The sequence below is a fragment of the Typha angustifolia genome, chromosome 2, assembly GCF_048772165.1.
Source record: "Typha angustifolia cultivar Huaian chromosome 2, ASM4877216v1, whole genome shotgun sequence".
Taxonomy (NCBI): domain Eukaryota; kingdom Viridiplantae; phylum Streptophyta; class Magnoliopsida; order Poales; family Typhaceae; genus Typha; species Typha angustifolia.
The window spans coordinates 8313750-8331589 of NC_133240.1; the positions used below are offsets into that span (position 1 = coordinate 8313750).

At 37.8% G+C, this 17840-nt stretch overlaps 2 protein-coding genes across 2 annotated transcripts; both read right to left on the bottom strand.

The window, feature by feature from the left end:
* Positions 1–216: 216 nt before the first annotated feature.
* LOC140770547 (vacuolar protein sorting-associated protein 41 homolog) lies at positions 217–8490 on the bottom strand. The gene is made up of 19 exons (XM_073111784.1): positions 8109–8490; positions 7310–7579; positions 7027–7206; positions 6667–6927; positions 5721–5853; positions 5511–5601; positions 4909–5011; positions 4385–4488; positions 4219–4312; positions 3960–4115; positions 3823–3885; positions 3614–3679; positions 2729–2929; positions 1951–2028; positions 1755–1874; positions 1520–1600; positions 1332–1417; positions 976–1057; positions 217–902 (listed from the first exon to the last, which is right to left on the bottom strand). The coding sequence occupies exons 1-19, from the start codon at positions 8370–8372 to the stop codon at positions 498–500; spliced, it is 2838 nt and encodes a 945-aa protein (XP_072967885.1). The 5' UTR covers positions 8373–8490; the 3' UTR covers positions 217–497.
* A 946-nt stretch (positions 8491–9436) lies between these two features.
* LOC140770759 (uncharacterized) lies at positions 9437–17401 on the bottom strand. The gene is made up of 9 exons (XM_073112026.1): positions 17307–17401; positions 15775–16105; positions 14101–14223; positions 13845–13890; positions 13666–13748; positions 12853–12930; positions 12702–12755; positions 11771–11905; positions 9437–11682 (listed from the first exon to the last, which is right to left on the bottom strand). The coding sequence occupies exons 2-9, from the start codon at positions 16060–16062 to the stop codon at positions 9880–9882; spliced, it is 2610 nt and encodes an 869-aa protein (XP_072968127.1). The 5' UTR covers positions 16063–16105; positions 17307–17401; the 3' UTR covers positions 9437–9879.
* Positions 17402–17840: the final 439 nt, after the last annotated feature.

Here is a 17840-nt window from a genome sequence, read left to right on the forward strand (position 1 = left end):
ATGATGTTTATCACATTGCAATGCGGATTTTGGGTGATCTGATTAACTACTACATAGAATGTGTTAGTTGAATTTTGATCGCCAAGTTGCAAGTCCTGCAGGCCCAACTCATGCCAGCTCGAGGCTTTAGACATTATAGGTATAGAAAACCATAGAAAGAGCATCAACGAAACCTGCAGACTGACATTGGAACTCACAGCTACAAAGAAAAGTATCTTGGGACGAAAGGAATCTATTTATAATTCCGTATTGCTGCACATATTTTTGAACTCATCTCCTCCGTATGCCATTTATTTTACATCGCAATATATTGTATCTCACCAAAGTTAGCACAATAACAAACTAGGGAAGAAAACTAATTCTGGTATGGACTACCAAGAATAAACATATTACATATGTAATGCCAATTGGGCACAAAAATTACACAGGGCTCACCGCAAACACAACCGCATAAAACACTGGTAATGCTCTGCCACAAACACAACCGCACAAAGATACTAAACTGCTCGTGCAGAAGCTGTAGTGCACAAGACACAACGCATCCGAGACTCCTGAGATTGGTTATCATCATCTTCGTTATCATCTTCACTACTAGATGCATTACCGCTTGCATTTATAGAATCCAATCCACCCATGAGACAGTTAACATGGTAAGCATGACAACAGAAGAATACGACAACTGAGAGGCCCTGAATAGAGAAAGGATCAAAGCACAGGCAACATCTCCCACCACCCCTTGTTCTGGATTTGACTTCCATCACTCTCAAACTTGTTGGTCTTTCAGTTTCTTGGGCAGATATACCGTCTTCCCCCTTTGCCTGTGTATCTTCTTCTATACTACCCAAGTAGACTCCATGTCGTGCCTCATTGTAGTATTTAACCAGAAGGTTGACACAGTCAGCCTGTAGAATATTTAACTTGCTGAGAGACATGAAAAATCAGAATTTCCTAAAGAAAAGAGAAGATAAGGTGCACCTTGAGGATATCATTGCATCCAAGTCGAAGAGAAGTTTCTGTTCGATAATCTGTTATAATTTTCACAAGGCGATCTCTTAACCTATCAAAATCAAGAGCAGAATCATGCCTTCCGGAAAGAAACTTAACAAAAAGTTGGGAATTAAAAATAACCGTGAATTATTGGAGCAAAAATACAGATCCAACTTTTTCAGAAATAAGAAACAGAAAATCTCTAGAAGTAGGGTCCAATTTTCCAAGAAATTCCAGCAAAGCCACTGGCATTTTCATCAATAATATACATTTACAAAGCAGAAGGATATGTTAAAAAAATTCAAAAAACTTTGATCAGAAAAATTATGAAAGTTAGTGCTCACCTAGGTATTTCTAATCCATTAGGAACCATGCTGACTATATATAGAGGGTCGAGATTACCAACAGTATGCTCCAACAACATCCCTACCTGCTCAGTAATCGAGATATGCCAAATGTACATGTAAGTTACAATAAGATGATGGTAAGAAAACTGCCAAACTGCAATAGTTTTGTTCCTTTGGGGTAATACCATTTCAGGCTGCTGCAGACATTGCCTGATCAACTCCTCCCATAGTTCATCATCATGCTGCTCCGTCACAAATTCCACTGCCTGCATAAAATTTGTGATACTTTATTTATTTATAGTCCAGACAATATCAGCCAAAACGTCATGTTAGGCTATGAATCCCTTGAAAGAGTAGTAAAATGCTTTGCTATTGATGAGAAAATATCCACTGAAAATGAAGACAACTAGTTGCACGCACCTCCTCTATGTCCTCCAGTTTATTTATGATAATTGCAAGAGCTTGTTTGGCATTACCCATCTTACCAAGTACAAATACTTGCTCTCTTAAAAGTTCTTTTCTGGAAAAAATGTCATATGCCTGAAAAGAAAAAATAGGTTATTTATTTTCCAATAAATCAGGAAAATTGATGCAAAAGGAAAGTCAATATACCAACCTTGTCTAGTTTATAATAATGACTACTTCTGAGAAAGGGGAGTAGCATCTGTGGTTCATAGTCTGCATAAAGCTCTACCTGTAACAGCAAATGATAAAATATCATCCATGCATAGAAAATAAGTAATAAACAAAACTAAGAATTAAGGTTAACTGGAAGCACATAGTTTAAACTTTGAACAAAAGTTTGTAAAGTAATAAGAATCTAAATATAGGACAGGTAAAAACAGATCCAACATAAGCAAATCAACAAATTTTCCACATAATGTACTTCATAAGTTCATTCACTGGTAAACCAAGTATAAATTTATTAACCAGGGGGAGAGTATTTATCAGTAAAAGTAAATCATGAGCTCTTCAAAGGAACGCCACCATGAAGCCTGATATTCAAATGCTCCAACTAGTTTCTAAACTTTTGCAACTCAATATAGAAATATTATATGAATCAGTTCTGACTTGATTCATATATAGAAAGACAGATTTGCTCATCTCATAAAATCAAGATATGACAACCAAGGAGTAAACAAATGCATGACAAATGTCTCGTCTTAATTGTCAATACATATAGTAGTGACACTGCATGACATAGATAATTGTCAATGTTGTCATAACTCCACAATCATGTCACATATCACAGAGAAATGCCCATCCTATTCCAGAAAATCAAATACATCAAGAAAATTGAATATTAATTGCAAGCACAAGTTAGAAACAGATGAACCAGTGAACTTGGTAGCAAACTAGCAACACAGAAAATGACCAATGAGAAAATAAAATACCTGCAAATCATGGAATTCTTTTCCTGCATTTATGTCAACTTCAAACAAAGAATGCAAGTACAGATGCAAGAAATATCTGTTATCACACTTTTTACTGGCTCGCAACAACTGTCCTACAACTTCAGCAGGAGGAATGATATCACGGTGTTGGATTAATAAGACAACTGTTCTTTTACTATCCAATATCATAAGATTGACAACCTGTAGGATAAACTGAGAGTAAGATAAAGGTGCATAAATAATGAAAAATAAATGAAAACTTGCTGGAACAAAAGCATAGTCCCCTTAAGATACAACAATTACCTACTTGAACCATAAAGAAAATTATTTCCTAGTAACTTACTTCACTGAAGAGTAAAATAGCAACAGCAGAAGTCACATTCAACAACACAAAATGACAAGGAACTTGATGACTGATGAGCCAAAACACTACTAAGAAATTAATGGTGTTTTAAAACTTTTGCAGAATATTGAACTGATGATAGTTGACAAAAAGGAACAGACATGCTAGCACGAAAAAAAAAAAAATCATATGCAGTAAATGGTATAACAAGTAAATTGCTCTCAAAGCTCTTGAGTTTCTACCTTCTGGTGTATACTATATATTCACCAGTAAAGGAAAGGGAAAGGAATAGATTAGAAATTATAAAAATTAAGGAATCAAAAAGATGCATTCATCTACATTATCAGTAAAAGGTGTCAGCAAGAAGTAATGTGACTGCATATGCGGATTGATTACTAAGAGTATGCAGGCTACTGAGCTTTCAGAACATGTGCAATATAATAGAATGTGGTTAAGAGAGGTAATATATATACTCTTTATGAAAATGAAACTTAAATGTATGACAAAACTTATAATTGGAACGAGAAGGATAAATAGCGTACCTTATCATTGATGGCATCATGTAAGTTGTGTTTGTCAATGAAGTCAAAAATTCCGGGATTTAAAAGCTGAGAAGATAAGATGGACAATGAGCATCAATATGTCTTTTAGATGACTCTGCGGGTTTGACTATGGAAGAATGCATAGATAGACTTTCAACTTTTTATGTGGTTTAGATTTCTGTACTACTTATATAGAACGAAGTACTTACATCAGCATATAATGCGAGGGCCTTCTCATATTGTGTGTTCATCATGTATAATTCAGCTAATGCCTACAGAAGGAGAAAATGTGTATCATAGAAATAAGCCAGATACTATGCCTACCAAAGAAAAATTCCAAACTGACCTCCTTGAGTGAATCAGTCATAGAGGACGTATCCAGTTGTGGTTCAATGGCGGAGATAACGGGCAAAGAAGAATATAACATATGTGGCCATGATTTAACAGTTGACAAGAGAAGTTTGTGGGAAGATGGGTTAGTAGCTAAAGCAACAAGAGCTACCTGCATATAGATACATTAGAAAAAGGGCATTCAGGAAGATTTTAGAAACCAATAGTAACTAACAAAGCATACAAATTCATGAGTTGATGTACAGAGTACAGACCTCGTAAGCAGTATCACTAAGACGTGGATCTTCTGTAGGCATATAAGGAACTAACACAGCAAGCTGGCGGAGATGAGCAAAATGGAAAACCCACCTATTAAGGCACACAATCTGGTTAAAAGAAATATATTATAAATGTCAAATTTATATATGGGGGTTTACATACCTCTCCCATGCTGAAGCGGATCCTCGAAGTACCTTAGGACACAAAGATGCAGCTTCTGCATATTTTCTTTCAACTATTAAATGATCAAGGTATCTTGATCCCACCTGACATATTTAGTAGCATAACTAGTATGAATAAACCTTTTTAATAAATTACGTGCTCATAGGATCATAATAATGATAAGATGAGAACAAAACAAAAATTTTAAGTGCAGGTGGTCAACCGGCATACTGCCATGCCAGTACATGGCATGCATCATGGTCTGGCAGTGTGCCGGTTCTTGTGTATCATCCCTGCACATCGCTAACACAATACAACTTTGATTAAATCTTCAAATTAAGAAAAGAACTGTGCTTTCCCTCAACATTGTTACTGATCAATCAGGTAATTCAGTAACAATCATATGCCATAGTATGGAAAGAGAATATTGAATTTATGACAGCATTGAAATTTATCCACATAATCTTGGGAAATAACAGGAAACGATAACTAAATTTTGAAAAGGAACTCAATATTTTGTGTACCTCATCAAGAAGCTCAGTCCGTCCTTGTCCTGCTTCAACTGCAGCTAATGCTTTCTCATGCCACCCATGTTGAAGAAGCCACGCAATATGATCTTCAGCATCTCTAATTACAAAACATATATTAGATTTCTAATAGCTTCAAATCTATATTTTTAACAAGCTAAAAGAAATGCAAAACCATGCCAGAAGATAGGTTAAAGCAGAAAACATGAGCGGGAATTTGAAAAACTGGTAGTACTACAAAACAAAGATCTTAAGAGGTGTGTAAAATAGCATGTCAGTCTGCCTTAAGCGGTGAAGGGAGGTATTAACTATGCCATATTGTAATAAACTGTCATTTTCCCTAGCCGAGAATTTCCTAGTCATCACTATATGCAATGACAGAAAAAGTTGTCATGTCATGCATATGAAGTATAAGTATAAAGAATTAGTGTAAACAAACAAAGAACAAGGAACTGTTGGCTTCAAGTAAGAATATGAAACAGTATTTCCTAATATACCAAAGGTCACAAGTAACAACTTCAACCATTAAAATCAGTACAAACTGGTTCAGAAATGCAGCTGTGTGTTTCAAATGAGTGAAATACTGAATCATCACAAACCTAGGCCTTGCAATTACTACATCCTTAGGAGATACGATATAATACAAAGGTTCGTCTCCAGCTGCCCACTGCCCACCTGCATAGCTGCTCCCTACACTCGAATACAAAAGCAGTCACAGTCAGCATGCTAGAATCCATATCCTGCAACTACAATTTCTTTGATGAAAAGAGATAGACTCCTTGCAACTGTTGATATAGGTTGTTACAAACCTGTAAACGGGGCATGTGCAAGAGCATAATCCTTTGCCTTGTAATGTTCAAAACCATGGACAGGTAGAGCATCTGTTGTAAGTTCATCATTTTTCCATGTGACAATTCGTACTTCTGGCCGCTGTGCTGTTCCCTGTGTAAAATTCCCACAACATCAAGGATAACTAAACCCGAAATTGCCAACATTTACAAGGACTCAAGGGGTAGACGTATTATGTCATGGTATACACTATACAGAAAAGAAAGAGCTTTAAAAACCACAAGTAAATACCAATCAACTACTTTGCTACTTTTCAAGAAACAAAATATACCAACAGGAGACAATCAACGCAGCTCAACTGAATATTATGTCATATAAAAGAGGAAAACAGACAACCAAAAGCATCATCCTATAATTAGTGAAACATGGAAGCTGCCCTTCTCTCTATCTCATACGTCAGATCAAGATCAGCATGGATAAATTTTCCAAATTTATTCCAACATCAGGGCAACTACCCTTTAAGTATACTAACATGTCCTCCAGATAAGTAATGCAGTTTAACTGAATATATGTCTCAGGCTGTTAAATCATAGAATATTGAAATGTCCACCGAGTAGTTAAAACATGAAAACTCAGCAAAGTTCCTCAGCTATTTGATAACAAAAATTACATTATTATTAGAAATTAGATTTGTTACCAAATCACTTAGCAGAACTGAAACATAACGAGAGAAAAATCCATCATAAGAAATTAATAAAACGAAAAGTTAATGATGTAAGACTATGCCATCTATTCAATTAGAACTATCAATAGATACATCAAACAGGAACCTGTCAAAACGACACCTCAATCTACAATAGATTGAAGAGTACTATATAAAAAGTAGAGAAATTTATGATATGCAGTATGGAGGGGCTGAATGCATCAACCTAAAAAATAACTCTTTCAACCAATAAAGAAACTTACCTGCCGTGATGGAATAGTGCTACTGAAATCTTTTTCTCCATTTTCCTCTTCAGGAATGTAGGCTAGTACTACTAGAGCATCACCATAGGGAGCAATACCAGATATGTAATAGCTAGTCTGAAAAGATGCCACAATATCCACATATTTAGTGCTTGATATAGAAATATTCTTTTGTACACCATTTGCACCCTGAGATGGATTTGCTCTTATTGCTGCAATCTTCACGTATGTTCCCCATCCAATAACCAAGAGAGTGTCATCCTAAATACGTCAACTTCTATTTAGTATGTAATATTATACTTTGAAGATTCAACAAAAGAAGAGGAAAGAAAAGTTAGGAAGTAATGAGGTGGGCTTTGCCTGCCACACTAAATGAGGAAGTAAAAGCTCAGGGCGTGGGCTTCCCTTTGGCCTCTCAATAAACGTAATCCGAAGGTTATTTGCCATGTCATAAACTTTCACCCCAGCATCATTAGCCCAAGCAATGAGACTTGTTCTCCACTTCACGGTATGAATTGGACCTTCACCGTCATGCAAAACCTGAAAATATACCGAGTATCAAATACTAAGTACTCAAAATGCTGGAGTACAAGCTTGCATATAATTTGTTGCAGATTTTTTTTTCAAAAAAAAAAAGACAAACCTGTTTACTGTACCCTAGCCAGTTCTTCATGTTCAAAAAGAGTTGACCAGCTAATCCACCAGCAACAAATCTTCTTGAAGTCTTGCGTGAATAATTGGGATCTAGAGCTATTGTTTTCATAGGGCGATGATACTCAAACTTCAACTTGTCATCAGTGAAGAGGCTGTTTATAACTATCGATCCATCATCAGAGCAGCTACCAATATATTCTCCTTCAGTGTCAAAGCTAAGGTCATTGACTGTAGCAGTATGAGCAGCAAATTCTTTGACCTGTGAAAGAAAATAAAAATCAAATGATCGGAGAACATAGAGGGTTTTAATGCTATGTAACAATAAACATCCATTTTATGCCTTCAATTTCAAATTGTCTAAAAAATTGATTTCTTATAAACCGCTGCTATGTTTATAAAGCACTAATTTGATCTCTTCAAAGCCAACTTGCATCACTTCTGAACTGAATAATCAATATCTCCATGTTCCATAGAACAATCATTTAATTAATGTTCAAGATAGATTTTTAGCAGTTTCCTCATATTAAGTCAAATAATATTTTTGAGAAGTTCTCGTACACAAAATAATGTTGGCGGATTAAGAATAGATCTCAACTTTCTCAGCGCGCAAAACATCTCCAACTCCAAAGTTATCTCGACTGCAACCCGATTAAAATGATCAAGGAACATTTTAACAACAGTACAAGAACACAATTTTCACCCATAGCCTAAGTCCAATCAAGAACCACTTCCAAGTAACAAAAGAAAAGGTTAAATAATTTGAACGCGATCGAGAAGGGCAGACGGACCTGATTGCCCTGGAAATCGAGGATGTGAACGGTGCCGTCGTGGGTACCCAGCGCGATCATCCTTTCGGCGACGGCGATGGATGCGGCCGCGTCGTTGGAGAGAAGGGAAGGCACGCTTCCTCCCAGCCTCTGGTACTTAAGCCTCGGCTCCTCCTCCTCTTCCACGTCGTCTTCCTCCTCCTCCTCCTCCTCTTCGTCTTCGTCGTCCTCCTCTCGCTCATCGTCGCCATCGACGCCGTTCTCGGAGGGATGATCGGACGCCATGATTCGCGAGCGAGATCCGACCGAAGAGTTCTCAAAGCGGCCTCTCTCTCCTCTTTCTCTCTCTCTCTCTCTACTCTCCGACTCCCCTCTTGGATTTCTTTTCTTTTTTAGTTGCTTACTCATTCTTCGGTTTGTTTGTCGTTAGGAAATAAAAAGGAATTATTACGAGATGATGTGGCAAACTACGGAGCCGATAACCCCGCTTATCTCATATAATTAAAATCCTGGGAATTAATTAATCTCCACATAAAGTTTAGCCAAAATGATGTTCTAATTTTCTATTTAATCGCGATATGAGCCCTTAACGCGGTGATGTTAGACACCAATAACGTCCGGATCTGGGTGTTTTAATTGCACTTTGAGAGCCAAGTACTTTCCTGGTGCCATTTGTTCGCATCTTTGCCCCCCCCGACATTAGAGGAGTTTTTGATAACCGTGGTGATTAATTCTCATAGAATCCTATTTGAGATAATCTAATGGGCCAAGTTGAGATCCTTTCCTAGGTGGTAGGTGCTAAGTCCCCTTAATATATTCCAGTTCATAAAGTTAGTATGGTGGCGTGCACTATGTAATTGGAAAAGCTTAAATCTATTCGTGGAATTATTAAGGCTTAGATTATTAATTAGAGCAGGGGGTTAGTCTCTAAAGCCGTGATCTAATCTTATTAATGATCCATTAGCCATTTTTGGAGCATGTTTAACAAAACTAGGGTGCAAGATTGAGCCAGAAAATAATAATATTCCCAAGGATGGCATGAAGCCTAGGACAACCAGCCAAAGCTCAGCTGTACTAGCATGTTAGAGAACCCACAAGAAATAGACAGTAAATATTAATAGGGCCATAGCTTATCGACTTGGAATAATAGAGCTATATTGCCTTCTACAAGTCAACTATACTTGATCTGATACACATCTAGTAGCAAAAAGATGAAAAGAAAAATTACAAGGAAAACTAATGTCAAAGAATAACTATGCAATCCCAAGCATTTCTGAAATTTGACTTCATATGGTTTGATTTGCTTAAGCAGAGAATTAGCAATTCAACAAAGCCAAACATTAGAATAATTTAGAAAGTGAATCATATATTGTCATAACAGTAGCATTCAACTATGCAATCCCAGCTCCAGGCAACTGCAAGGAATGAATAAAAAAAGAGGCAAAAGAACCTGCGGTTTAGGTCATGGTATCAAAGTTTATGCATAACCTGGACCAGGATTCTCCTGCTGTTGAAAATGGATACAAAACAACTATACAGCCGACTTTAAAGACAGAGGAGTATCAAATGTCAAAAAGACATGAGGCAAATAGCTATCAATGATCAGAGTGTACAGAGTGTCCAGTATCCAACCAATGAGACAGCTACTCGCTAGTCCTTCAAAATCTAGCAGCCATCCGATTGATTCCCAACTTTTAGCCAAACAGTTAGCTTCCTGAGGCCAGTAATCGACACTCACCTTGCAATCATCCGTGTTTAAAACCTGGGAGTAACCCAAAATTTGCAGGCTAAGTTACTTCAAACCTACGGATGCCATTAGATCCTCATACTCTGGGTCTGCATCTGGTTTCCTCACAATGAGGGAATCATCTCCTTGCTTTCTTGGTGCTATGGATATCGATGTAGGTGAGAAAGGATCATATATTTGATTTCCTCCAGGACCAGAAGAGATTTTACCAGCCACATACCCATGAGGGTTACCTCCTAGGTGTTGGTTGGGAATCATTAAGCTGTTGGATCTGTTCAGAGATGAGCGATTCTGATATGGTTGCACAAATTGAACCGGCCGGGCAGGTGAAGTATTGAGCAGATTCGCTGGTAGGGATGACGAATCAAAGCTTGGTGGACCGATTTGAACTGCTGGAGGCATAGGCCTAACAGGATTTGAGCTTGAAAATGCTGGAAGTCTAGGCGGTACACCAGGGGTTCGAGGCAGACCCATTTGATTAAAATCCTGATTGCTGACTTGGGCTGAGTTTTGAGTTGCTAGCCGGAAGGATGGTGCTTGAGGGGCACCAATTGGAATGTTGATTTGAGATACCAATTGATTGTTGGGCCCAGGAGGTGTTGCAGTTGGAACCTGTGCTCTGAGAGGCTGAAAGGTAAAATCACCAGAGATTGGACGTGGAGGCCTTGGTAGTATAATGGATGGAGAAATGACTGCAGTTGTTCTCGGTGTTAGTGGAGAAAATCCAGGCATGCTTCCAGAACTAGAAACAGCTGTCATAAGTGGTGGCTGTGGTGATGGTACTGCTGTCTGAGACATTCTTGGCGCTTCTGAAGGAGCAAATGGGGAGAGAGGTGCAGGTGATCGTCCAGCTACTGCACCTAAAGATGAGGAAGGAGTTGATGCTTGTGGGAAAGCAGGAGTAGGAGCACCGTGCAGTGATGGTGCTGGTGAAGGCATACGCGGAGAGATCATTGATGGCATCCGCATAGGTGCATTCTGTGCTGCTCCGAAAGAAGATGAAACCACTACTGGTGATGTGGTAGGAAGGACATGTGGAGACATTGAAGGAAAAGAAGGTACAGCACTAGAAGGCCGAGAAGGAAATGAATCTGGAGAGGCAAAATTTGCTGCTGAAGGCCGACCACCTGCAGCAACAGGAATACTAGGTTGAGGCCTTAGTGCAGAAGGTGGTGAAATAATGGCAGCTGGAGAAACAACTTGATTTGGCCTTATTGGTGAAGGCAACGAGGAGTGTGGTGCAGCAACTGGAGATATTGGCCATCCAGAACTTCCCAGAGGAATGGGTGTTGTTGCCCTATTAGGCAAAAACCCTGTTGGGGCGACAGGCCCTGCTTGTGGACCAACTGGGACAAGTGGTGTTGAAGCAGGGGCAGTTCCAGAATGAATAGTTTGAGAAGTAGAAAAAGGCGTAATGGAACTAGGCAAGAATGGTCTGACATAAGTTTGAGCCTGAGGACTTTGCATAGGATAATTTTGAGGTAGAGAGACCTGGTTCAAAGGCTGCTGCATGACTGGCATGAGTAGCTGAGGTCTAGACATATCTAGCGATGTTCTTGGCATCATGCCGAAGGGAGGGGGTGGCCCATTATATGGTAGTGTACTAAAAGAACCAACAGCTGGCTGAAACTGGAAAGAACTATTGGGCAAGGGAGGGGGTACAAGTGCAGAGGATGCAGCTGACGCAGCATTTGGTGGGGCATTTGGAAACCAAGGAGGGGGAAAGGGTTGGTACTGAGGCAAACCAGGCTGAGCAGTTACCAGCACTGGTTGTGCAACAGCTTTGTTAACATCAACTGGGGGCAATGCTGCAGAAACTGAAGTAGCCGTAGCAACTGCTGAGCTTCCCTGATAGGATAGAAATGCACATTTCTATTTAGAAGGAAACACGAAGGAAACCAGATTCCATCGAAATCTCTTAAATTAGTAAACTCACAGATACTGGAGTAAGTAGCAGCTCAAGCAATGCAACAGCAGCATCAACTTTCTCATATGTGTCAGCTGAGACTATTATATATAGGTCTTCATAGGCATCCTGAGCTTCATGTATGTCCGAGTGTGTAATCTCTCGCTGAACATCAATAACAATTGTAAAGATAGTGTTTTGGTTCATGTATACATACATCTTTTGGAAAAAGAAAATTAAAGAGGAAAAATGGTCTTTCTTGTACTAAATGGTTGGACATTGATCAACCGAAGGGAACTTTATTTTTCAAAAAAATAGAAATATTTATCACATCTAAGTTTCAGAAAAGAATTTGAAGGAAAAGGAGCTCCAACTTAGCAATAGGCATAGTTAAACACAATAAGCACTTGCAGACCTTATCAAAGCCAGCAGATCAATTCTAGTTGATTACCATAAAACAGAAAAAAAAGGAAAATTAGTATGGAAGGAAAACCCCTTTTGAATATATATATATATATATATATAGATAAACACACACACACACACACACACACACACACACACACACAAGGAAATAAGAAAATGAAACGCAAATAATAAATTAAAACCAAAATCACAACCATATGCTGACTATGAAGATGACAAACATAATAAGGGTCTGGAAAGCAAGTCTCAAACAAAGAGAGGCAAGTGGCGTTCACATAATAGAAAAACCATTACGGCAGAGTATCAGATGGAAATCAGGAAACCAATGACACAAAAGAAGCTCATAAACGTGATGACTAAAGGGATCAAAGTTCAGTAAACATAGAATTCCTAATATCCAAAGATAAGGTTAATATGTGATCAGGAAATGCTAAACAATTCCTATTTCTACATGTAAAATATAAAAGGAGATCTTCCAGTAGATGAAAGATCCAAAACAGTCAAAGTAGGACTGTTTTAAGCAATGCAATTTTACCTTCTCTCCTGTTGCTTTCTTGGTTCCATGAACTCGTACTTTTGATCCTGTTTCCTGGCTTAGATAAAAGAAGAAAATGTTACCACCCAGTAGAACCAATATCTAAAATTATAAGTTACAAAATAGTATATCATTGGTAGATGGTTCATACTTCTTCTAGTCGCTTCTGTGTATTGCTTTCAGGCCCTAACAATATTCCAATAAAATTATATCCTGGATATGTTTTAATCTGCAAATAAAATAAGAACCAACAATTGAAATCAGAATCAGATTACCAAGAGAAGTATCCATCATGTTCTTGCAATTTTTAACATGTAAGCATGGTAGTTAGATTGCCTAGACAGTTAGAATCAGACAAACCTAAGATTCATTAAACTAAAAGACAGAAACAGCCACTGTACACAATCTAAGGCAGCTCTCGTGGATCTTCCTTTATACCTAGACCCTTATGCTAAGGCTGGCTCCCATGGATCCTGATCCTGTTAGGACTACCATGTTTCTATCCAAGACAATTACAGTCATCCCCTCCCTCCTGTAGCACTTTCTAATTAAATCAAGTCCTCATTATGCATATCTCCAATGGGCATATTGACGACATTTCAAAACAATTTTCTAATACCTTATCCTAACACTGTGGTTTCCTGTACTTACCATAATTACAGCCATTTCTTATAAATCAATTTTAGAATTTAAGTAGATGTTGAATAAAAGAGTAATAATTCATATCTAGTATGCAAATTCTGGAGCAAATTGTGTCTCAGTAAATCTCTTCATATCCAACTGAAATGCAAGTGTCGGATAATACATTTACAACACGAAAAACGTCTACTTACTAATCATGGTGCTACATTAACAGAAACAACATATACGTATTCAAAGTATAGTTCAATTGACAATTTAAATTGGTGTTGCAATTAAAGATGAGAATGTGAATCAAACAATTCTGTAACATGACCATACATACAGGAATAGGAACTTTGGCCTCTTTAAGCAATGGTTTGTAATCTGCCGGAGCCTTGTAGCCAGAATTTAGACATAATATTTCACCTGTTATCCCAAAGAAAAAATCAGGGTATACTAATGATTTCCAATTCTTTTACAGCAATGAAGCAAAACTCTCACAGCCAATGAGAAAATTATTACCAATAATTTCTCGTCTTTCAAGATCCAAGAGTTCAAGCTTCTGGGACTGCAAATTCAAGACGAATGATTGATAAATGGAGTCATAATATATGAAAGAGGATAGAACTTAATTTCTCAACAGATGAACTTCCTTACTGTTCCTCTGAACTATTAAGATGTTTACTATTGAAAGATTGGTCTAAATCAACTCCAACATTACAGGCAGGGAAAATAAGGGGAAAATGTCCGTAGAAGATATTGGTCAAATTAACAATACCTCTTTGTCAATCTGGTGGTTAGAAGAAGGATCTGAAGCCTGTCTTGGTGAGAGAAATCCTTGACTATCTCCTGTCTCCAGAGCTCCAGATTTCAGCTGCTTCGTGATTTGCTCCACTCGAGTCTGCTCATGCACTAATATCACTTAATGACACCTGGAGATGGAAGCTTCCTATGTGAGAATGCACAAGGAAATGCAGGCATTTTCATGTCCAGAGGAAATGAAGCTCCCACTGACATAGAAGAAGGAGATGGCCTCCTTCAAGAAAATGCAACTATGTTTGTTGACATAGTTTCAGGCCTAGAATAGGCAGGCCAGAGGGATTTTTGTATCACATGTGGGAAGATATTCATATGTATGCATGAGTTCTTACACACATATGAACAACAAAATGAACATGTGCAAATGGCTCTAGTGTTCCTAAGTAATAACACGGCTGTGGCCCAAATTATAACATATGGAAAATCTAGATCGATGATAAGAATTAGCAAAAAATACTAGAAAGTTATAAAATAAGTAGGAATAGCAACATTAATCATAGTGGCATTGAATGAAACCATATGTGACGCACGCCAAAATCTATAGTTGAGCACTACATGAAACATGTCCTGTTGCATGCATAATTAATTTGTATACAAAGAAAATGAAACCAAGGTAGTATACACTTAGCAACCATATTAGCTACTTAAGAACATTGAATTATTATAACCACTAGGGCACCAATGCAGGATTATGCCTCTACGGATGTTTTCCTCTATGATGGTGCAATACTTACTCTTCATCCTATCCACTGTTTTTAAAAGTGGCCATGGCGGGGCAGCAAGCCAGCTGCCCCGCAAAGCAACTAAGCAGCCTGCTAATGGCGGACAGGCCGCCATTTGTCACTTAGCGGGCTACTTTGTCGTTTGGCGGCCTACCTTATACTTTTGACGGCAAGAGAGAAGTTTCTGCTCCTCCTCCTCCTCCTCCTCCTCCTCTTCTTCTTCTTCTTCTTCTTCTTCTTCTTCTTCTTCTTCTTCACTTCTACTTCTCTTCTTTTTCTCCTTCTTTTTATCTCTTTCTACCTTGAGAACTCACTTCTCCTTTTCTCTCTCTCTGCTTTGGGAACCTACTATTTCTCTTTTCAAAACATTGTGGTTTCCAGTATAGAGAGAAAAAATGGCAAGATAAGCTGTTATGCTCTACATATATATATATACACACACACATATATATTTATATAGTTAATTTGTGATTTTTTATTGTTATGATTGCAAATTACTAATAAAAATATTATATGTGTTTTATATCATCCATAATTATTTTTTTATTTTTTGTATATTAAAAATGCTAGACGACCTTGGTGCCCGCCTTCTGTCTAGGCGCTAGGCAATAGGATGACCGCCCACCACCCACAGTAGTCTTTTAATACATTGATTCTATCTACAGAATGATGGAAAGGCCAAAAGACTGAAAATTATAATAAATTGAGCAAAGATGTAATAAGATAGAGAGACAAATGAAAATCATGTTCCGAAAAATGATAATTTTGTTAATTCAATCTTGATGCACATTCATTTAGTGAAACTCCGGTAATTAAAACACTGGAGAACTAAATGTTGGTAATATTGGAAAAAAGCAATGTAAATAAAGTAGTTTGAAGAAAAGCAAGCCTTAAGATTCCACATAACATACCTGATATGCTAAAGCCCTTCCCTTTCTCACAGCAACATCTTGTGTAAGATCAGTGCCCCACTTTGTTTTCCTCTGCACTTGCTTAGCAGTCTCCTCCTTAATAGTATTCCCTGTGTCTTTCTTTCCACCACCACGGAAGGTAGGAACTAAAGAACCAGACAATTTATTCTTTGGAATGACGAAGCCAGCTTTTGCCCCAAATATGGCAACTTTAGGGCTGCTTGCTGAAACAGTAGATTGCAGACGGCGATTTTCAACAGAAGGTGTTGGATCAGCCTTTGTCTCCATCTCCTTCCTTTTGGTTTCCTTTACAGTAGCTAATACTACTCAACTAATAAGGCACAGACATAGTATTAGAATTCAAAGAATACTAAAGATATCCTGCAACTGTGATCGCATATAGCATTTGACTAAATAAGACTTTAAAAGAAGATCCCTTAAGATTAAAAGAAAGAAGTACTTGAAATTAGAAACAAGAAATGTTATTTGATATATTACGTTAAAATATACTGAATGGGTTTAACTTATCAAGATGTAGATTAATGTCGTTCAATAAAATTAACAACAAAATTTGTTGGAAATGAGAAATGGGACGACGATTCTTTTGTGTCGCATGGCTTTAAAGATGAAATGGTGTTCACGATTTGTCTTAGTGGTTGCAAACTCAAAATAACTCTCATGTCTAAATTCACCTTTATTATTGTATCATATTACCACCAAATGATAACATTAGACTAACAGTCGATAAAAATCTGAATATCTGACCAAAGCCTCGTCAACTTCATATCTCTCCTTTCCAGTTATTATGATGGAAGAAGACTCATACTATGATGCTAGTATTTGTTAGGAAAGATGTTGTAACCAAAAGAAAGAGTGAAACAGTGATGTGAGTATATACTTTTCTTAGCATTATCCAACTCCCTTTTCTCCCTATTTCCATATTTCCTTCCTATATTTTGGATTAGTGCCCTTAAAAGATCACATCACCCAAAGCAACATTAGCCAAGGAGGATTCTTAAATTCTATTATCTACAAGAACAATCTCACACAACTCCACCAACAGTTGGAGTAACTGCAACCTGACAGTGCAGTATAAACTATAGAATGCTCTCATCCTAGATTTCATTTCCACAAGGCAAGACAGCAATTAGAACTCCCACTAATACCCAGTAGCTAGACTCTAAGATCCACGTAGGCAAGATATACTATACCACCAAGCAAAAAAAATAGAACTTGAGCAAGAAAACTTCAATCAATCTTGTAAAAAGAGAGTGCCCATCACGTAAAAGTAAGGCATTTCTCTCGATCCATCTCCTCTACCAAACAAAAACTCGAGACTGCTTCATTTGAGACAATCGTCTTACAATTTAAGCTACATCCAAATTGTTAATCCCAAGCATAAAAGAAACAAATGATTCGAACTAATCAATACTATTTCTTGGCTGTGGAGCAACAACACAAGGAACAAATCGATGTAACAAGAAGACGAAATCGGAAAGAAATAAGAGGGATTGCTAACACTGCTTACTTACCTCGGATTTAAGACGCCAAAAGAGCAGTGAAGTCGCTTAGAACAGGAGGGGCAAGGCGAGAAGAACAGAGAAGACGAGAAGGGGCACAGGCCGAGTAGGTCTTAGGGCTACGAGCGGGTCGGGCTTGGTAGTAATCGGATTTTTCTATCTCGGGTCGGATGCGGATTTAACCGGGTATTATTTTACGTTGTTCTAAAAATATTCTAAACTACAAGGACCTCATTGCAAACCGCAAACTATTTAAGCAACTTTGCGTATCAATCCCTATATTTTCAGTATTTTGCAAATTGCACCTTTAGAATTAAGCTAAGTATCTCTTAGGAGTGGAGTATATGGCATTAGAATTGCATGTCAATTTGACCTTTGTTAGACTCCAAGTTCGAGAGTCAAAGGCAATTAGGGTTTTTTCCCAACAAACTTGCATCTTGTCCCTATATGCAGTAGTTTTTAATTGTAATCTTGTTGCCAAAATATGGATTAAGAAGACCTCTTAAGGCATCTTATGTCACTTGTAAACATTTGTCCAATAGTAGC

Bases quoted from the DNA above. Each gene is read 5' to 3' on its own strand.
- LOC140770759 (XM_073112026.1), bottom strand. From the start codon at position 16,062: ATGGAGACAAAGGCTGATCCAACACCTTCTGTTGAAAATCGCCGTCTG. The intron at 14,224-15,774 runs GTATGTTATGTG...GTGCATGAGCAG, and splicing joins GAAGGGCTTTAGCATATCAG to ACTCGAGTGGAGCAAATCAC. The intron at 11,683-11,770 runs GTGAGTTTACTA...CTATCCTATCAG, and splicing joins TGCTACTTACTCCAGTATCT to GGAAGCTCAGCAGTTGCTAC.
- LOC140770547 (XM_073111784.1), bottom strand. From the start codon at position 8,372: ATGGCGTCCGATCATCCCTCCGAGAACGGCGTCGATGGCGACGATGAG. The intron at 7,580-8,108 runs GTCCGTCTGCCC...TTTCTTTCACAG, and splicing joins TCGATTTCCAGGGCAATCAG to GTCAAAGAATTTGCTGCTCA. The intron at 1,601-1,754 runs GTGCGTGCAACT...AATTTTATGCAG, and splicing joins AACTGGAGGACATAGAGGAG to GCAGTGGAATTTGTGACGGA.